General features: G+C 40.5%; 1 protein-coding gene across 3 annotated transcripts in view; it reads right to left on the bottom strand.

The window, feature by feature from the left end:
• MEIS1 (Meis homeobox 1) overlaps window positions 1-22,822 on the bottom strand; it is a 209,718-nt gene that overhangs the window by 96,273 nt on the left and 90,623 nt on the right. For all 3 annotated transcript variants that reach the window (XM_070732576.1, XM_070732574.1, XM_070732575.1), the window contains exon 8: window positions 15,056-15,201. In XM_070732576.1, the coding sequence (XP_070588677.1) occupies window positions 15,056-15,201 (146 nt within the window). The remainder of the gene's footprint in view (window positions 1-15,055; window positions 15,202-22,822) is intronic.

The following is a 22,822-nucleotide window of genomic DNA, read 5'->3' as shown; positions in this document are numbered from 1 at the left end:
GAAAATGGTTCTTGAGAAGAGACCAAAAAAATCTTGAACACCTGGTTCTTATCTAGAAAAGTTTGTAAGTAGAGGCGTTGTAGGTAGAGGTACTACTGTACTATGTATCGTACATCAGAAAATGAACAATTTAAAAGAACCAAAGTAAGTAATGTTTTGAGCTAGGATTGGGGAGAGCTACGTTCAAGTCCAAGCATGGGAACTCAACAGGTGACTTTGAGGCTGTCACTTTCATCCAGCTCGGGCAGTCACTTTTAGGGGGACCAACAGAGGATGAAGACCTAAGTCTTCTTGGAGGGAAACAAGATAGAAATCCAACTAAACAACAAATGCAATTGTCTGTTCCAAAAATAGCATCAATGCATGATGCCAATTTTGCAAATAGTTTGCAAGATATTTGTTTTAAAGATAGAAGGTATAATTGGATTACAGGTTTTATTATTTGTACAAGTCTTCGGAGAGGAGCGGCATACAAATCTAATAAATTATTATTATTATTGTTATTATTGTTGTTGTTGTTGTTGTTGTTGTTAGCTTAGTTCTCACTGGATGTATAATAGTCAGATTTCAACTTCTTAGAATTCAAAGGAAAACAGAGAGTTGAAAACTAACTACTATAATGAATCATCGCTTATTTTTATTACTTATTCTCATACCCTAAGCCAGTATTATATTATTTAGAAAATTTGGGTTTTTTTTGTAAATAATCTTCTTCATTATAACTTCCTATAGGAATTGTCCACATTTTCTTTAAATAAATTAATTTTAAAAATACCATTTTTGTTTCCTTAGCGCAAAAATTCCTAAACTTTTGGGGCTGATAAGCACATTTGATATGTCTCAAACATAGCATGAGAACACGCAAAATGGCTGTCCTGGAGGGTGCAGCCAATCACAAAGCAACCTTTACTATACATAAAATAAATTGGTAGGGATGTTTGCTGCCACTGCCTCTAGTCCCTTGCCCCTAGATTCTCTCCATATCTCAGTTTATCTTCTTTTTCCCAAACAGCAGCCATTCAGTATTTTTAATTTCAAAGAACACCCCAGTGTCTACTTAGGACCCTAAGGCATTCTTACAAATAAATATGATAGCTTGCTATATAACACCTAGCTTCCCATTTCATTTTTTTTTAATTAAAAGAAGCTTAATAAAACAAAATAAATTAAAATCAGATGAAGTGTGGAGGCTGAGGGCTCTAAGGGAGGTATTATTAGGCACCTTGGCCCTGCCCACATCACACTGGAGACTCAAGACTCTGGCATAATGGTTTATTAGCCAGGTATTTTCATGATAAGATGGAAGATGATAGTATAGATGCACCTGTAGGCCTTATAATTGTCCTGTGAAAATGTTGCCCTCTTTGAAGCGTGGAAAACTCAATAGGTTCTGCTCTGTTTAAAAATAAGCAAAGGTAATTAAAGGGCAGAAACAAATTTTATGGGATGGGTGTGCAGGAACACAATGGCTACCGAGTCCACCATTAAAAAAAAATGAACCCTTAGAAAATTATTAGCAATATTAAAAGACATAATTCACAGGCAAGTGCAGGAAAACATTATTGTTCAATCTTCAGCAGCTCCCTGCATTACTCCAAATCAGGGGTGAAATGCTATTGGATCAGCCCAGTTCAGAAGTACCAGTAGCTGTGGCCGCCAGTAGTTCAGTGAAGCTCTACCCACCCAACTGGATGTTGCCATTTTCTTGTTCTTAACCCTCTATGCATGCACAAAGCCTTCTGTGCATGCGCAGAGGGTGAAAAAGCACGTACGATGCACAAAGCATGCGCTTCCAAACCAGTAAGGAAAGTAAGTAGGTTTCACCATTGCTCCAAATCAATTTGCTTACAACTTTTTGAAAATCAGAATTAACTTAAGAAAGGAGCCCTGATGGCACAAGAGTTAGAATGCAGTATTATGGATTAACTCTGTCCACAGCCAAGAGTTTCATCCTGACAAGCTCAAAGTTGACTCAGCCTTCCATCCTTCTGAGGTTGGTAAAATAAGGACTCAGACTGTTATCGGCAATAGACTGACACTGTTAATTTCTCAGTGAGTGCTGTATAGCACTATGGCATGGTAGATAAGTTTAACTGCTATTACTATTTATGGAATTTTTCTTGGTGAAGACAGGCAAGACTAGTTTGCATGCATAATTAAATTTAGGGGACTCAATGCAAGGCTAGCATATATATGGCATCTGGATTGTGATTTATGAAATATTGGGTTGGATCCACAGGACTCCTTTTGTGGGTAAAGAAACTTTTGGAGCCAATCATATGTTTCCAATTACAGTTCATAAAATCCAGTCTATGTGGTCCCACTGAGACCAAGACAACAAAGTAATTTTGTATTTTGGCTTGTTAGAAATTACAATTATAATCTGAAACAGATTTAATTGCAAAGTATTCTAGTGCAGACAGTTACATTTCCTTTTGAGTTTTTGTTGGTACTTTTTGGTTCAGTGTGATTTCTTATGAAGTCATTAAAAAAAACCTTATTCCAATATGTAGCTCAAGACTGCACAGAATTGTCAGATACTATAAGGTTTTTTAACAGTATTACTCAACATAGGGTTTTTTTTGAAGCTACCAATCTACCTACTTAACTAGCTACCTCTCAGAATTACCATATGTTATTCATATGTAGTCCCTCCCCCACTAATTGTCTACCAATTGTGGGGAGGAGCTCATCTCATATACAGTGAGAAAAAATGTTTTTGGAAACTAGTGAATGCGCAGGAATGCAATTAGCTGCAGACTGTTGTTAAAAAATACGAATTCCCCTGAATTAACCATTACTTGGAGGGCTATTTACTTGCTAAATCTGGGGAGAGGGGCAGCATTCAAATCAAATCAAATCAAATCAAATCAAATCAAATCAATCCTTATTGTAATACTTAAAATGTTTCTTCTCTCTCTTTGATTTCCTTTCTTCTACTCCAGTTTCCCTGTGCATCCTCTATATCAATCTTTGTTTCCCTCCCTTCCCACTTTTTCTTCTTCCTGTGTCTTTATTTTCTTGTCTCACTTCTGTTAAAAGGAAGGCTGGGAATAGATAAATGTTTTTGTGTGTGTGAGAGAGTATGGTGGGTATATGCAGATGACAATCAATTAATTTATTAATCAGAAACCTTATTTTACAAGCAATTACACTTGACATCAGTTCAAATAACTTTTTTTCTTTGGGCCTTTTTTTGGAGAGAATCTAACAGGCATGGCACTTATACATTGACCATGTCTATTCTTTTCTCTCTTTTTTCCTCTTCTTCCTCTTTGACAGAGTTATCTTAAAGTCCTGGTTTTCCTTTTCATAACTAAACTGCTCTATAAATTAGCCAGTAAATGTTAATATGCATGAGATATCTTATCACCTTGTTTCAAATCACCACAGTATATACCACAGTATATAGATAGTGTTTTGGCAAATTCCAGCTCTAGTATGAAGTATTCTTTGAAGATACAGTCTGAATTATTCCATTAATGCACAATTTGCCTATTTTCTTTATTCCATAACACAAGGCAATCAAGGCTGGTTTTACTCAATCAGTAGAAGTCATCAATTCATTTCAGGGTACTATTCAATGTATTTTTCTTAAGCCTAAATAGCTGGTTAACTAAGGGGACATTTTTGTCTTTATCAGGCTCCATATATACAAAGTTCCTCAGGAAAAAAACTGAGTGGTGGGAGCTGGGTGGGTGGGGGACAAAGCTATCTCAGCAACAGTATAATCTCTTTGGAACTCCTTATTCAGAGGGCATCCAGAGGGCAAGACAGATGAGGTTTTAAATCAGGCTGGCAATTCATTTTTCTACAATGGCTACAGTGTGTTATGGGTTAAACAAAAAGTGCTAAAATATATTATAAAGTTTATCAATTGTTTTAAAAAATCTGGCAATAATCACCTTGAGATAAAATATAATAGAAGTAACAAACAAACAACAACACCGCAAACAAGTCAGAGTCTAAATTTTGTTCTGTTTCATATTGTTTTGGTTCTATTGCTTTTGTTTTGTAAATTATTCTGTCATGGGGTAGAATATAAATGTTTATAGCAAATGGAAACAATACACCAAGTATTTTCAGAGAACAGAATATATTCTATTTGTTCACTGACACCTGATATATGTAAATAAATGAAAACAAAATTGTACTTATAGCGGTAAAAATGGGATTGACTAAATCAAGAACCTAAAAAATAAAGTGAAGGATAAATAGCTTTTAATACTACTAATCTACAATCTGAAATAATAATCTATGGTCCTTCAGATATAATATTTGACAAATCAAACATTCCAGAGAAGTTTTCAATTTACAATACCCCTTCTTATATAATTATCTATTATGTACACACATACATGCACATGCAGAAAAAGAAAGAGTTTTGAAAATGATGGCATTGTGTTGCTGTGTTGCTTTTAGGCCTGAAAAGCATCCTATCTTTTAGACATAGGATGATACAGCATTACAAATCTCTGTCCTGGCATTATGATACTTAAGAAAAACTCACCAAAATCCCAACCTGCTATTGTTTTCAATTCTGACTGTTGAAGAGTGCTTGAATTTACAGGAATTTACTAGGCCCCCTTTCTACTTTATAATCCACCATCTTCTCTCATTTTTCTCCAAGGTGCTGAAAAAGAGGAGCCAAAGAGAAGATTGCCTTACTTTACCTCCTGAAAATTCAAGCACTGATGTCTAAAGGATAGGTTGAATTTTGCAATTTCTTATGTATTCCGCTCAAAAAAAAGAGATTAAGCTATTGTCAGCATGTGAGAATTTATCCTAGCCAATGTAACAATGAGGTATATGTGGTATTCTCTGAGCTTGGTTGTTATTCATATCATTACTCAAACTTGGTAATATTGTCAATGCTAGTATAGAGTTGTTAGACTAGCACTGATGATGATGTTACCTAGTTTGGGTCTGGAAAGAAACAACCAAACTCAAAGAGCACTAAGCAACCCCTCATTTCAACCCTGAGCTGCAAATATTCTCCTTTAGTGGTACAACATAACCAGTGTTGCTCCATTAGGTATTACAAGAAAAACAGAATACAATACCAATAAAGAATACAGACAATACATCTGATTTATTGATAACATAATTTTTCAAAATTCTAACAGCAGAAAACATATTTATAATATTAATTGAATAAATGTAATAGTATTAAGATCTGAAACCAATCTTGATAAACCATCCTTTCTAACCAATACTGAAGCAAAAATTATTGCACAAAACTACCAGCCTCCCCACCACCACTTGCAGATGGATTTAAATAATCAGAAATATGTACAAGGGGTTGGTCCCATTTAAAGAAATATGACCCTATCTTCTCAAAGATAAAACTATTTTTGTTAATGCTAGCAGAATAGCCATAATAATAAATGCCTACCACTAATTATTTTTTCCAGTTTGAAATAATTCTAGATCTCTTATCAATTATTTGGCTTCATTCATGGCAGAAAAATATGTTTTCAGTAATAAGGAAGGCATATGTAAGTGAGCAAGATAATAAATATATTTTAAGTCATTGTGATTTTATGAAAACAGTGTTTAAAGAATGGCAATCTATACATTTCGTTAAATCAAAGCTGATTCTCCAGTATTAAATAAAACTCAAATGAGACAGATTCTTAAAAACCTTAAAATACATAGCAAGAGAACTTAAGACTTTTCACTTTTAACTTAATAAATTCGTTTAGCACTGTTTATTATGCGAATTTCACTTTTATCTATTTCAACAGTTTATTGATAATTACAATATACAGTGATCCCTCGAGTTTCGCGATCTCGAGCTTCGCGAAACGCTATATCGCGAGTTTTCTACCCGGAAGTAACACCACCATCTGCACGCATGCGTAGATGGTGGAGTTTGCATTACCGCCGGGCAGATCAGCTGCTAGGCGGCCAAAGGAACCTTCCCTGGGTCTTCCCGCCGGCATGGGGGGCTTCCTAGCACCCCCCCGAACCCCCAACCCGGGTTTGGGGGGGTGCTAGGAAGCCCCCCATGCCGGGGGAGACCTTTTAAAACACCCGTGCCGCTTCCCAGCTGAGTCCTGAAGCCAAGCGCAGAAGTTCGCCTTTGGCGCTTGGCTTCAGGACTCAGCTGGGAAGGGCGCGGCTGTTTGAAAAGGTGGCAGTCGGCCTGGGGGGCTTCCCAGTACCCCCCCCCCAACCCTGTCTCCTGCCGCCGGTTTAGCCAGGAGAGGAGCGGCAAAGTGACTTGGAGGAATGGGAAACTCAAACCGCCCAGTTTCAGCTTTCCATTCCTCCACGTCACTTCGCCGCTCCTTCTGGCTGGTGGGGGGGGGGGGAGTTAGGAAGGTTCTACTTCTCCCCCCCAGCCAAAAACTCAAAGCCTGTCTCCTGCCACACAGTTTAGCCAGGAGAGCAGCGGCGAAGTGACTTGAAGGAATGGGAAACTCAAACCGCCCGGTTTCAGCTTTCCATTCCTCCACGTCACTTTGCCGGGGGAGTCTGGGAGGGAAGATGACGCGCCGGCAGCACAGGGGCGAGGGGTGGGAGGCAAAGCTCTGCGGGTACAGCCCCTTTCGGCCAAGCCTCCCCCCCCCGCCAAGCAGCCAGGGAAGCCGAGCCGGGCGTGGAACATCGGCGCGGGAGGCAGGAGACGATCGGGCGACCGGAGCAGCAGCGCCGCCGCCGCCACGCCCGGCTCGGCTTCCCTGGCTGCGTGGCCGGGGAGGCTTGGCTGAAAGTGGCTGGAGCCGCAGAGCTTTGCCTCCCCCCCCTCGCCCCTGTGCCGCCCGCGCGTCATCTTCCCTCCCAGACAAAAAGGCCGCCCTTCGGCTCTGCAGTTCCAGCCCCTTTCGGCCGAGCCCACCCGGCCAAGGAGCCAGGGAAGCCGAGCCGGGCGTGGCGGCGGCGGCGCTGCTGCTCCGGTCGCCCGATCGTGTCCTGCCTCCTGCGCCGATGTTCCACGCCCGGCTCGGCTTCCCTGGCTCCGTGGCCGGGGAGGCTTGGCTGAAAGTGGCTGGAGCCGCAGAGCTTTGCCTCCCCCCCCCCTGTGCCGCCCGCGCGTCATCTTCCCTCCCAGACAAAAAGGCCACCCTTCAGCTCTGCAGTTCCAGCCCCTTTCGGCCGAGCCCACCCGGCCAAGGAGCCAGGGAAGCCGAGCCGGGCGTGGCGGCGGCGGCTTCCTTCGGGGGCAACGCCAGCAAGAGGGTCTTCGCCCTCTTGCTGGCGTGCGTGGGCGGTGGGGAAGACCCTCAGCTGCTAGGCGGCCCAAGGAATCTCCCATGGGTCTTCCCCACCGCCCACGCACGCCAGCAAGAGGGGGAAGACCCTCTTGCTGGCGTTGCCCCCGAAGGAAGCCGCCGCCACCACCGCTTCTTCTTCCTTGCGCCCCCGCTGCCTCTCCGCTCTCTTGGGTGGCGGAGCGAAGGAAAACAAGAAGACCCTCTTCTCCAACACGCCCGGAGGAAAGCGGGGGGAAGGGAGGAGAGAGAAGGAAGCCAGGCACGAAGAGTGTCCATGAGGGGGAAGAGACCCCCGCGCCGGGCAGGCCCACCGAAGCAGGAAGAGGGGGCGTGCGCCCGGGCCTGGCTAGAGCGCTTGATCTGCGGGCGCCTTAAAAGGGGGTGTGGACTCCTAGGAGGCCTTGGCGGTGGAAGGGGACACACTCGAAGCCTCAGCCGCCTGTCATAAGCGTCCTCTGAGGGAAAAAGAAAGAGTCCGAGCTTGCCGTCCGGAAACGTTGAAGCGCCCTCACAAGCAAGAGGGGGAAGACCCATGGAAGGTTGGAACTGCAGAGCCGAAGGGCGGCCTTTTTGTCTGGGAGGGAAGATGACGCGCGGGCGGCACAGGGGCGAGGGGGGGGGAGGCAAAGCTCTGCGGCTCCAGCCACTTTCAGCCGAGCCTCCCCGGCCACGCAGCCAGGGAAGCCGAGCCGGGCGTGACGGCGGCGGCGCTGCTGCTCCGGTCGCCCGATCGTGTCCTGCCTCCTGCGCCGATGTTCCACGCCCGGCTCGGCTTCCCTGGCTCCGTGGCCGGGGAGGCTTGGCTGAAAGTGGCTGGAGCCGCAGAGCTTTGCCTCCCCCCCCTGTGCCGCCCGCGCGTCATCTTCCCTCCCAGACAAAAAGGCCACCCTTCGGCTCTGCAGTTCCAGCCCCTTTCGGCCGAGCCCACCCGGCCAAGGAGCCAGGGAAGCCGAGCCGGGCGTGGCGGCGGCGGCTTCCTTCGGGGGCAACGCCAGCAAGAGGGTCTTCGCCCTCTTGCTGGCGTGCGTGGGCGGTGGGGAAGACCCTCAGCTGCTAGGCGGCCCAAGGAATCTCCCATGGGTCTTCCCCACCGCCCACGCACGCCAGCAAGAGGGGGAAGACCCTCTTGCTGGCGTTGCCCCCGAAGGAAGCCGCCGCCACCACCGCTTCTTCTTCCTTGCGCCCCCGCTGCCTCTCCGCTCTCTTGGGTGGCGGAGCGAAGGAAAACAAAAAGTTTCCCTTTCTGCAGCTCCTGCCTCCCGCCCACCCAAGACAATAAGAGCGGAAGAAGACCCTCTTCTCCAACACGCCCGGAGGAAAGCGGGGGGAAGGGAGGAGAGAGAAGGAAGCCAGGCACGAAGAGTGTCCATGAGGGGGAAGAGACCCCCGCGCCGGGCAGGCCCACCGAAGCGGGAAGAGGGGGCGTGCGCCCGGGCCTGGCTAGAGCGCTTGATCTGCGGGCGCCTTAAAAGGGGGTGTGGACTCCTGGGAGGCCTTGGCGGTGGAAGGGGACACACTCGAAGCCTCAGCCGCCTGTCATAAGCGTCCTCTGAGGGAAAAAGAAAGAGTCCGAGCTTGCCGTCCGGAAACGTTGAAGCGCCCTCACAAGCAAGAGGGGGAAGACCCATGGAAGGTTCCTTGGGCCGCCTAGCAGCTGATCTGCTCGGCAGCGCAGGCTGCTGCTGCGCTGCCGAGCAGATCAGCTGCTAGGCGGCCCAAGGAACCTTTCATGGGTCTTCCCCTCTTGCTGGCGAGGTGAGCGGGCGGGCAGCGGACAAGTGGCGGGCAGCGGGCGGGCGGTGCGGAAGTAAAAACACCATGGAAAAGTGGCACGCATGCGCAGATGGTGTTTTTACTTCCGCACCGCTATATCGCGAAATTTCGATTATCGCAAGGGGTCCTGGAACGGAACCCTCGCGATAATCGAGGGACTACTGTATTCAATTAATACGTGGTAGCCCATCCTTAAAATTATATTGTATTTGTAAAAGGTTTCTAGATTACATTGCAGCATTTGTTACAGTGCATATCTCTAATGAAAATACTCATAATGAGTCATCAATCTGGATGAACTTTTTTAAAAAATTGGACAAATTACAGAAATCTTTTATACTTAATGTTCATTTATTTCTATTTCATCAAAATTATATAAAATGGTGATCAATTACTTTTTAAAAAGAGAAGAGTTTTGAAAGATTAAATGTTTTATGTAGATTTAAACTCATTTTATTTATATCAACCAAGTATTTCCTAATAGATTATCTCTAACTATATATCATTTTGATTAGTAATAATCAGTTTACATTTTAAAATAAATGTATTATCTATATTACAAATTATACTGTATATTTATTTTGTTCTTTGTGTTTTCTGAGGACATTTTTCATTGCTTTGTTCCTTTTTTATTCTAGTGTTTTGCTCATCCTTATGTGCTGAAATATTTTTAAAGAAATATTTCACACACGCTTTTTTTCTCCTAGTGCATTAAGATTACTGGAATTGCTATATAGCAGTACCTCCCTGAATGGCATTGTCTTAATGCAATGGGCTTCATCACCATCAATCATTTAACAAATTCATTAACTATCAAAAGAAGGATTATTGATTAAAAACACTGAATTCTCAGATTCTAGCCAGAATAGAAATATACTAAGGATGTACGGTAATCTACTTTTTAAAGAAAAGGCAGCACACTTATTTTAATGGGAAGAACAAACATGATAAAAACCCAACAAAAAATGAAATGGAAGTAGCCAAAATAAATGCATTTGTATTTAATTATTAGTTCTAGAATTTATATATATTAATATAAAAAATATAAATTATTATGTTAAAACACACAGGCTAGATAATTAGTCGATCTAGCCAAGTATTACCAGCTCTGAAGGACAATAGTATATGCCCTAAGGCAGCAATATCTTATTCAGTTTTCTTTGAGGTAGAATGTGGGTCTGTCTACATGCAGCATATATTTTATACTCCTGAGCTATGGCCAGGTATGCTGTGTGCATATGAGATTAAGAAAGAGGGAGAGAGATGTAGAAGAAACAAGATACTATACAAACATCATCATCCCACAATGGGTGTGTTTGATGTTATATAAGGTGTCTGAAGTTGCATTGCTATAAATGACTTCAAAAATTAGTTGCATACTATATGAAATAAAATAGCCAACATTTCCTTTGAACTTTTACTTTTTGGTTTGCTTTGTTTGCTTGTTGTGAATCACAGTCTAAAATGGTCTCAAGCATTATGAATTAATTTTATAAAACTTACAAAAAATTTCTTTTTTAATTTTAATAATTCAATTGACCAATCATTAATATGACTACCATAGTAATTACTATGTTACTGGGGTATTAGTATTATGAGCATTAGTATTATAATTTTATTATTAGTCCTTTGAGATGATGGTAAAATTAAGAAATGTTACTGCTCAATCAGAATGCAAAGTATTTCAGTGTTAATTATTCCCAGGTCTTCCATACTGTATTAATTTGCAAATTACTGCATGTACTCTAAGCTTTATATTTCATACTTACAATATACCCATGCAAATAATTTGTGGTCTAATAAATTGAATCTGAACAAAACTGAAGATTATTATTTTTAACAATCAAAAATGAAAATTATTCATTTGCGAGATATTTCCAGGAATTCAAGGCAGATATTCAGTACTGCCTTATCCAAGATACCCAGTTATAAAGTTTCAGCTAATATGGACTAACTTGTCACAGGACAAAGATTTCTTTAAAAAGAAAAGGTTGGTTTAGATTGGCGCCACTGCAGATTCTTCATCTTATGAAATATATACAATGTAATTGATAACATAGCCTATAAAAGTTAATCCTATAATAAAACATATAATGTAACATTGACTATATGTATAAATATGTCAATTGCAGCATTTACATTAATCATATTTATCTTAAGACATAAGCATCAAATATCCTTGGATTTCACTTCCTTATCTCAATATCCAGTGTAAGGAAAACTGAAGACCAGTTAACATAAAGTCCAAAAATCCAAAGTGATCTCAACATATCTGCAGACTTGCTTCAAAACCATTGCTTCCTTCTTTCATTAAAAATCCACCTAGGTCTTCATTTATTTGGTAAATGCAAATATTTCAAAAGTTAATCATTGGGCACATTTTACTTATGCCGAAGAGATAATGCAAAACTGCTTCTACACATTTTCATCCCATTCAAATCTGTTCAACTATAAGCTTATGTATTAGGAATAATAATTTTGTAATCTTTTTACTTTTTCTATGACAGCACTAAGAAGAAAATAAAGTCATGGGGGAAAACCACTGGCTTGATTTTTCTTGTAAGAAAATAGATAGAAAGAAGAGTCTCTAACCAGGACGTCCTCTTTGTACTACATATAAAGTCCTGAATTTATTTGGATCAATTCTAGATATGATTACTTAGCCTTACTCATTTGTGAAATGGATGTTTCAGCCTCCAAATACTGTGACCCTTCTCTCCAGGCACAGCAATTCAGCATGCTTAGGTCCACTTTGTATTCCATGTAAATATATTGCCAGCAGTAGTGTGCACGGTGGTCTCACATAGGGCAAGCGATGTCCTAGCAGAGCCTGTGTGAAGTCTACTTTATAATACCCAAGAGAGGAAATATCCCTTTAGCTCTCAATTAGTGCTGACAAATCCATGTCTTTATGCACTCAACTATATATGTTATGGCCTTTGAGATGCTTGATTCCTTTCCTATATAAACTGTGCCCAGTGGGTGTGAAGGTTACAAGAAGGTTACAAGTTCCACTATTAGCCACTAATATTGTACTGGGCATAGACTATCTATTTCTGGATTTTTAAAAATTGATGTTCAGCTTCAATCCTCTCTTTTATCATTACGTTTACATTACAATGCTAAGGGTGTTTCTCAAATGCAATCGTGAGTATTAAAAATCCCTTTTAAAAATATAAATAATAACAAAATCTTAAATCAAGATTTTATAAATTTCTAGAAACTGTAATGGGCCTCCAAGAATCTGAAAAACCATATTGTTTTAGACATTCTATTTAATTAGTTGAATAAAAGTTATATGTAAAATGATGCAGAACGATTACGATAAACCTATTTACTCATTTAAGGAATTCAAATTAAAAAAAGGCAGAATGAGGAAGAATGTTAGCCAGCCAGTTATAATATAAATATGGGTTAAAATGCACCACATTCAAATAACTCATTCAAAATATGTTTACATTTTTTTTTGAATTGGCTAACATTGTTTATAGTTGCAGCAACTAACATTCACTTTCAGGTATATTTACAGGCAAACCATGCCCAGGATTATAAATACAACCGCATAATCCTGGATTCTCCATCCAATAGCTCTGATTGGCACTCAGGGTTTCAAACAGCACTACCATTTCCCACTCCCTGTAACTACATAGAAAGCTCTTCTCGATGATGAATTAGAGGAGGCAGCTGGGTGAACAGGAGGGAACCAGCTAAAGTACAGGGAAGATTTTTTAAAAAAATCTGCTAAATATACAAATACCTGGACCATGAGAATGTCGCCAAACTGACTGAATTTATGACCAAATGCTTCAGTGACAAGAGAGAATTTCCTTATCCAAAGGGTCTCACATCAGATGCTAATACATTTGACAAGATAAAATTGCTCCCCATACCCACATATCCCATGCCACATGGTTTCTGCAACTTCAGAAGAACAGCTAAAGAAGGAGCTAAATGATGGATGTTTGACCTTGCGTCTCTCCCAACCTATAGGCAAAGATCTGCCCCATTCCCATTAAAATGTATAGGAAAGCAATATTCAGAAATCTTGGGTTTAGAAAGACATCCAAGCTTTGATGGAGACTTTCTGGGATACATAGAGTTGTAAATAGAATATGGCAGACTTTGAAAATGTCCTGCTTTTAAGCAACCTTCTTTGTTAAAAGGAATATGACTTTTAAAGCATAGGCTTCTTTTTTATTCAGAATGATGTCAAGTGGATTAAACTAATAGTGTGGTCTGATGCGCTTTAGGTAAATCATTTGCAAAATCTAGAGGGCCCAGATAGAAGGCCCATACCTGATTCTGCTAACTTTGAGGGATTGAGGACTGGCAGATAAATACCCAGATCTTTCAAGCTAGACAGTAGATACCCTTTCTCACACTGACTTAAAGGGAAAAAAACAAGGTGAAAGAAAAGAAATATGTTTTACATTATTAAGATGTCCAGAAAGAAAACAAATATCAAGTCTCTTTGTTTGGATCAGGAGTTGGCAACCTTAAATATTCAAAAAGCAATTTGGACCCAGACGCAAAACCTGGGTGAGCGTGGCCACCCACTCCTACCAAGTCACATGACTCCAGCCACGTCTACACAGGTTTTGTGGCTCTCTGTTTTCTTTTCTATGATAAATACACACAAACACACACACACACCCCTCATTCTTTATCTTTCTCTCTCCCTTTTCCATCTCTCTTTGTCGCTCTCCCCCTGCAATCTCTCTTTTTTCTGTCTCTCCCCGTCTCCCTCTCCCCATCTCTCTATCTCCCTCTCTCCCTTCCTCCTCCACTCTCATCTCTTTCTTTCCACCTCTCCCCATCTATATCTTTTCCCCTCTCTCTTCCTGTCCCCCTCTCCTCTCCTCGCCTCTCTTTCTCCCTTTCTCCCTCTTTCCCTTCCTCCCCCACTCTCATCTCTTTCTCTTCCCCTCTCCTCATCTATCTCTTTTTCCCCTCTCTCTCCTTTTCACTCTCCTCTTCTCTCTCTCTCTCCTGATGAATAATTGCCATTCATGGTGGAGACTTCACTTAGGGCGACCATCCTCCCTGTCTCATGACCTTCTGGCCAGCTTTGGGGGGGGCAGCAGGTTGCGCCCCACATGGGGTGACTCTCACGTGAGTGCCAAAACACAGTAAAGGCACATGGGGGTGGGAGGGCACTGGCTTAAAGAGGGTCTTAACAGGATGCAAAAGAACACAGGTTCTCTCCTGCACAAAGGCTCCGGCCATCGCCTTGCCATGTCATTCCCATCCCTCGGCATCTCTTCAGCCAAATGTGGAGGGCACAAGCTCCAGCCTGAAGTGGCAGGAAGCGAAGTCTGCCTTATGCGCAAATGTGCCGCAAAGGCAGGTACAGGGCCACTTCTCTCCTGCATTCAGGCTCCAGCCATCGCCTTCCCATGTCCCATCCCACACACACACAAGAAGAGGAGGTGGAGGGTCACCAGAGACTTAGTGCAGGAGCAAAGTGGCCTTGTACCTGCACTGCCTTTCTATGTAAGGCAGACTTCACTTCCTGCCACTTCGGGATAGAGCTTGCACCCTGTGTGCTCAGCCAAAGCGCTGCTGGGAGGGGGGGATATGGTAAGGCAATGGCTGGAGCCTTCATGCAGGAGAGAAGCCACATCCTATTGTGTTCTGTTAAGATCCTCCTTAAGTGCTGGGACAGGGGGTCATGGCTGGGTGTAGCTGGCCCATCCCCCTTTCCAACATCCACTCCCCCCTGGATCCCATATCCACCTGACCAGCCCTGTTGTTAGCCCTTGGGTTAGTGAGGCAAGCATTGGTCATAGCCAGACCAGGCCAGGGTCTCAGTGTAGAGAGCAGGTTGCACATCTACCCAAGCGGAGATGCCATACCATGCCCAGCATCAACAAGGGACAGAGGAAGCTCCACAAGAGTGAGGCACCAGAGAAACAGCCCCAAAATAAGAAACAAAGCAGAATATTTGCATAAGATAAACAAAATATTTGAAAGACTAGTCTTTGATTATGTGTTATATGCATTTTTGCCTATAACATTTTCTATCCAGGTGCCATTTTATACATGATGTGGACTTCACTTACTGTTAGATGCTGGAACAGCCATGCCCTCATTATATTTGTGGCTACTTTGGGAAAGATGCCGCGCTTTTTATGTCGCTTTTTGTCCTTATCTGGATCATCATCATCACCTGTGCTGGGAGACGCTACACTGTTGTCCAAGCCGTCACCTGTAAATATAGTGAATCAAATGTTTCACTTTAGCTATTTTAAGATTCTAAAAACTAATTTGGGTAGGTACATACACACCCAACATATGCACTAAATACACATGTCTTTGAAGAAGGGTGGCATACAAATCTAATAAATGATAATGATAATGATAAACAATAATAATAATAATGAACAATAATAAACCTAAGGAAAATTCACACTGTATTTCATGAAATTATGTTAAACCTTCCATCGGTTGTTTCTTTTTGGCTCTTGTGAATTCTAAATTACAACTGCAACACAATATCATCTATTTTCTGGTTGCAGCTCTAAGGATGCTCCTTCAAATCCCATTTTAAGCTGCTAACCATTAAAGCTGAGGTTTTCTGAATGCCAATAATGTGCTCTCTCACTGAGCTACACACCATATATCCAAACCAGATTGAATTTTTATAGACTTTTTAAACAAAGCCAAGCACTTACAACTAAAGCTATTTGTAAGTATGGAAGATATTATTTGGGATCACGTCTGGGAGATTTAAATAAGACGAATCACCATTACAAATTCAATGTTTTCACATTCTGATGAGAAGTTGCATAATATCATCGTCTCACATTAAGATTAGAATATAATTATTCTTTGGACTTTTCCATTTGTTCAAATGTTGTTATGCATTCTCTGCTTCTCATAAAACAGGTTCAAATTGCATTAAAATGCACATATCTTGAAGGGGGAGGGGTCCTTAGGAAAGTGTACTTAAGATAAAACCATATTTATTTGGTGAATTAAAAAATAGCCACACATATTTAAATAAAACTTTTGTTATGTGTTTTTTTAAATTCAAGTTATCATATAAAAACAAAAATAGAGTCAAACTAAATTATGTATGGACACATGCAAACTCAGGGTAGCCCAGAAATAGAATGATTCATTCAACTCTTATCATTGTTACACTATCTACAATTACTGAATATCCATCAAGAGCCTGGCTTTCTGAATTTCATTAGTGAAGTTCAAACTCAAATTTATAGAAACCAGTTATTTATGCTGTAATTTTAGCTTATTTTTCATACAGCAAGAAACACAGCAGGAAGACCAGCAGTTAAAACCTGAAAAGCATTTTTCAGGATAGCTTAGAATAATTACTTATATTTCAATTTCATTTTTTTCATATAGTCAAGATGTCAAATTAGAGCTCCCACTTTATAAGCATTCATGTTTTGATCTGGTTTAGGCAACTACTATCAAAGAAAAGACACACTTAAAAAGCCTTTGTTTAAAAACAGGCATTTTAATTCTTCAAAATAATGATTGAGCATGCAATCTTGTAAAAATTCATTCTTTAAACAATACGTGTGAAAGAGCTTCATAGAAAGCTCTTTGCTTCATGTAAGTTGAACTGAGGCATTCATATTTCTAAAAAGGAGCCCTCATAATAATACTTTAGATGTCTTAGACTGATAAAAGTCTTTGAAAGGTTTTATTCAGAGAAGCAATTCCCCATATAAAGTAATGATTCATAAAATAAACATAAGCAAACAAGGGCATTTAAAATTTCCCTGTACTAATCCACATTCTCTAGTCTGATGGGCAATTAAAGGAAAGGAAAGGAGAAACATCAGGCGGTCAATGGTTAAAAGTAAAAGGGCTCCTAATGTGATGACATCCTATTGCTTATTCTTTTTTTAAATATACTTTCAGCCTTACCACCCTCCCACCCACCCCCTCCCTGGCTTCAAATTATTTTAGCAAGCCATGCCTTGTGCCTGGATAGAAGAGAATTCATTGATAATTTATGGAAATATCTACTATAATTCAATGGAGATTTTTTTTCCAGCTTTGTGCATCAATAGATAATCAAGGCCTCAAAGCAGCCTTAGCTTAGCATTACCTCAGGCCAAAGAATTCCTGAAAGCATGCCTTCGGGGCACCTGAATTATAGACTCCATTAGGAGGGGGGAGGCTTTCTGCATTCCATGAAGAACACTCCCCCAGAACCTTTCCTGTTTATTTCTGCTGTATGAAGGCAGAAACATTAGGAACAGAAACCACCATCCCCACCCCTTTTTGAAAGGGGAGGCTTATGGAGATACAATGGAAAAACCTTTCAAGCAAGACCCAGATCACCTCCTGTCAGTCCCAGGCAGTGACCTATCCCAAATAAAAGATTTCTGTTACATCATTAGCTCAAGCCAAAAACAGCCTTGGCTTAATGCACAGTTTGTTCTTCCTACTGTTTTTAGGCAAATACAGCTACTTTACTCCCATCTGGGAGGGAAATTACACTGCTGGGCTGTAATCTAAGACAAGGTTTTCATTGGAAGCAAATGCTTTCAATCCCATGTAAAATACTTGTGCACGCTCAGAGAAGCTTAAAACAATAAACTCCAGCCCAGACCAACAGAAGATAAAAGAAGGATAAGAAGGAGAAAGCAAATTAATGAAACAAGGCCCTTTAGAAGAAATTACTTTTATGGATGTTAATGCAATTGTTTCTGGAGTGGGGGGGGGGGAAGGATTCGGAAACTTGATTCTTTGTAAAGGAAAAATCTCAGCTAAAAGTCTAAACAGCATGTCCATTCACTCTGCAATTCAATACTGTCACCTCTATAAGGTCTCTTGAGAATACTTTTCCTCTTCTGCTTTCTCTACCCTAGTTTTTTTTTTAAAGGACCCGAAGACTGACTAACTAACCAACTGCATGGTAGCAACTATGAACTACGTTTGAGAAATGTCAGCAGTGACTTCATGCTTGAAGTTGACTTCTCCCACCGCCAATGAAGGCAAGCTGAAAAGGTGGAAATAATCATAAAAATGATGCTAGTCCATAAACAAGCTTACAGCCTCATTAGTATAGCAGTAGATTCCACTGGGTGATTTATACTCGTTTTGCTGATGCCATGAGGAAATGCCATAGGGCAACTTCAGCCAACTCCTAATGGTTTCTGACAGCTTCTTAGCAACTAGTGCAAGCAACGCTGTGGCGTTTGCTAGTAAGAGAAACTGAAAATGTCATATTATCTGTCCATGTGCCACAATGTCCATGTGGCAATTAACTAGTAGTCCGGTGACTGAGGGGCCAGAGGCTTTTAAAAATGCCCCTTGGCTATATAAGGGCATCGCTTGGATTTGTGTTGCACATATATGCAAGTTTCTAATGCAAAAGGCATCTTTCTCATGGCCATTGATAAGTTGGCCTGCACAATATGCTCTTGGAGGGGCATTTTTGGGGAAGCAGAAGGGAAGGCCATTTCCTTTCTTCTTTCCACACTAATGACATTATCAGAGTAATTTAGCCATTAAAAAGTACCTTGATAAGCCTTGCTTGAAAATAAACTTTGCTTGCAAAATACCTGGACCCCTGCTTTTGAACAATGAGCGGATGACAAAAAGAGCTCTTTCTTTTTCTCCTTTTTCACAAATTAGTCTAAAAGGATTTGAGATCACTGAAGCAGACTCATTGCCTGTGAAATTGCTAGAAGCATAAGAACTCAGCATAGCAAGTAGAAGCCACTATTTAAGCAAAACAAAACAATATAAAACAGATACATCACAAATCTTACAGCAACTAAAATGACAGCTACAGCTCTACAGTTGCAGTTTGTCAGATCTCGAAATGAGGCAACATATGCTAAACTTTTAAACCCTTAAGTGTGGCATTTTGATTTTTCAAATAATATTTAAGTCTTATTTTAAAAAAATACTTTGCAAGTTGTGATTTTGTGAAAGGGGACAGCTAACAAAGATATTTGTACAACAATCTGCCCATATACAATTCCTCACAAATTTGGGGCCTAACCCACAGTGCAGGGCAGATGACCTGTGACAACTCACAGATTGTCCCGAGGCTCAGATTTCAAACACACTTACCTCAAACAACTCTGAGTTGCCTATTTAAGCATACCCAGCATTTAGGCTGTGCTATCTTGTTTCTTTCAAGACAGGATAAAGAAGCATTTATTGTATTCAGGCCATTCAGTGACTCAGACTGGCCATGTCAGCAGGGGTTTCTCTCATTCAGGTCAAATCTCTACCCTTTCTCTTCCTAAAAGTTCCCCTTTGGTTCTCTTGATTGTCCCTTTTTACTTCCCCTCCCTCCCAAGAAAGTTACACACAGAGAATGCATAGGGGAAAATCCTAGAATTCCATTCTTCAGCAACATTGCATTGAATGAGCTAAGGCTTGCAATGAATGCCAAAAATAACAAAAAAGTTCTTTGACTTTTCTCTTGTTCCTTACGTACCCCAAAAAAGGTTCTTTGGGTATGTGAGGAACAAAAGTCAAGGAAACTGTCCATTGGTTGGAGAAGATGGCATGTTGGGCAGAGACGACAGACAGAAGGCTCAAATACTAAATTCCTATTTTGCATCTGCTTTTTACCAAAAAGAAAAAAAAATGTCAGGAGCTATACTTCATGGGAGCAGAAGAAAAATGCATGTTCAAATAGTTGTGAAAAGAAAATACAGTACCTAGTTGTTTTGTGTCAATTTCAGTCATTAGGATCAGACAGGTTATATTTGAGGGTACTAAAGTGGTACCTTCAAGTGGATGTGATCTCAGAACCACTGAGTGTAATAATTGAGAAGTTATTAGTAGAAGCTAGCATACATTTATTAAAAATTGTTTGTGCTAGACAAATCTTACTACATTTTTAGACAAGTGATTAGTTTAGTAAACAAGGAAATGCTATGGATATAGTATATAGTAAACCTGCATTTACTATATACTTTATAGCTGATTACAGTCTCCTTCTTAATGAAATAGAGCAGTTTGGCATGAGGGAGTCCTATTATGAAGAGATGAATTCAGTTCTGAAGAAGCATACTCAAGACTTGCTCCTTAATGGATCCATCTTTACACAGAGGAAGGTACCTCAGAGCTTTGTCCTAAGCCGTGTTCTTCAATGTTGACATAATGCTTAAAGACTATTAATTTCAAAGGAACCAACATTATTATAAATAACTTAGCTTCATAGATAAGGAGAGAGAGGGACTCAGAAGTAATATATATACCGTTTATATTGATAAGCTTAAACATTTATTTATGGGATTGCTAAAACTCTAGAAGAGAGAAATAGTGTTCCAAATCATGAGAGAGAGAAATTGATAAAAGAGAAAAAAATTATCTGAAAGTAACAAAGACCTCTGAGATCCCTCCCAACCTAAGATTTCACAAATAATTACCAGCTACAATAAAACATTGACAAAATAGCAGAAGCATCAACAAATCTTTTGAGAGTTTTCTATATGCCCTGAAACTGTGGATATAAAGAATTTTGGTTTTTCTTAATTCCCATGAGTAAAATTGAAATGTTAATCATTACGTGTTTAGAATCTTCGGTTTTAAGAAAATCCACATTTTGCACAAATGTTAGTATTCTTTGTAACATTATTATTCTTTAGAACAGACATCTTAAGTGATTAGGCTCAACATTTAGACTAAGGAAAACACTGACAATTTAAAGAGACCCCTTGCTGGCCCAAATTCCCAGTTTAAGAATTTGTCTTCATTTCACACATTTCAACAACAATAACAAAATTTCAAATTCTCAATGGTTTTTTAACTGTGATATAACGAACGGGTAAAAATCAAATAGTAGGATATAATTTATTTATATCCTGTGTGTGTGTGTCTGTGTTCTGTTAAACATTCCTTCACCACTCTGTGGCCTTCCCCAGTTATCTATACTTCCTGATCTAAAAATTCCCACAGAGGAATTCCTCCAAATCTTCTTTCCTTAAATTAACTGAAATGTAGAAAGCTAGAGAGACTGCTGACTTCTGGAGAAGTTATTATAGATACGAAGGTAGGATATTCACATTGGCCACTGTGTAATTAAAGAAAGTATAAGCACTCCACCCCCTACCAATGACAATTCATTTATTGTACAGTGATACTTCGTCTTAGGAACCCCTCTTCATACGAACTTTTCATGATACGAATCCAGTGTTTAAGATTTTTTTGCCTCTTCTTCTGAACTATTTTCACCTTATGAACCCGAGCAGCTGCTGCTGGGATGCCCCAAAGCGCTGGAATTTCCCTGGGAATCCACACCTCCAAACTTCCCTTGCCAGCCAAAGCGCCCCGTTCTTGCATTGCTGGGATTTCCCTGAGGCTCCTCGCCCTGGGATTCCCTTCATTTTTGCAGCGCAACTTTGAATCCAGTGACAAACTCCCCCCTTCCAAACTGCATGGGGAAAATGAGCAGAGTGGGGTAGACAAAAACGGGAAAGAAAGGCTCATGGAGCTCAAGGGAGGGGAAAGGTGTGGGGAAAATGAGCAGAGTGGGGGGGGACAAAAATGGGAGGGAAAGACCCATGGAGCTCAAGAGAGGCTCTTTTCACCTTGCTTCATTGGGACTGCCACCTCTTGCCACCTCTCGCTGTCCCTCCCCCCACTCCGTTCGCCTCAGCTTCGTCCGCCCACTGCTTTTTTTAAAAAAAAAACCTTAATATTTTGGATTTTCCTAATGGGCGTGCACGTATTATTGGCTTTTCCATTGATTCCTATGGGAAACATTGTTTCATCTTACAAACTTTTCACCTTACGAACCTGGTCCCGGAACTAATTAAGTTCGTAAGACAAGGTATTACTGTACTTGTTTTCCTTCAAAGAAAATTGAAAACATGTCTCCGTTCAGTTTAATGATAATAGTTGGATTCAATACAGCATAATTTTTTGGAATAGCACTATCCTTTAGGCATGCTACTGCTACCAATATTTGAACAGAAAAATAATATTCCAAGGGTAGCTTTATTCCCTAATGTATGTTTCTTAAAAAGAAGGTCAGCAAAGAAAAATGCATACAGATAGCTCCTTAAAATCTTTCTTTCGCAGTGATTGTTCCAAACCACAAATATCATTCAACTGTCAACACATCATGCCAATCTGCTATTTAAAAAAACCCACAGGTACTCACATTTCTCTCATTCATTTTTTTAAATACTAAACTCCAATAAGCCTTGCTTACCAACTGCCCATTTAGAACATTTAAAATGTCTCCTTCAAGTGGATTATGTGTGATAAATTAAAACTGTTTAGGGAAAAAAATTGGACAAAGCACTGGAATTTACTGTGCTAAGGAACAGATAGTGCATAAGCCTGCATTCCAAGCTCCAACTTGTAACAATCCACTTAGATAAGAATCTATCTCCACTACTTTATTCTTTTTTTCAGGAAGTGCATGTGAAGAAATGTACCAAACATCATTAGAATAACAGAAAGCTTTAAAATGTGCCTTTGCTTGCAATACAGCATTATCATTGAGGTCTGCCAAATTAAGCCCCTTTCGGGTTAAGCTTCTTCCCACTTTCTCCCTCTAACTCAGTTTTCCTCCATTTTTCACAATAGAAGTCATTTTAGTCATTTAAAAGAAGACATTTCACAAGTACACTTTTGTTCTCAAGAAGCTAATACAATAAAAATATCTAGTCTGACCACAGACTGTTGGGTTTCAGATGGCATGTTGTGCTCAGTTGCAATTAAATAGTAAAAACTATACGTCCTACCTCAGTATATAATCTTTTTAAGATAATGCATATTTGTATTTTATTTTATTGTACATTAAGTGAAGATTTTTAGAAATCTATTATCTTTCCTAAAATATCCTATTTCTTCAATAAGTCATTTAATATGAT

Source organism: Erythrolamprus reginae, chromosome 1 (assembly GCF_031021105.1).
Source record: "Erythrolamprus reginae isolate rEryReg1 chromosome 1, rEryReg1.hap1, whole genome shotgun sequence".
NCBI lineage: Eukaryota > Metazoa > Chordata > Lepidosauria > Squamata > Dipsadidae > Erythrolamprus > Erythrolamprus reginae.
This window is presented reverse-complemented; position numbering and strand designations above follow the sequence as displayed.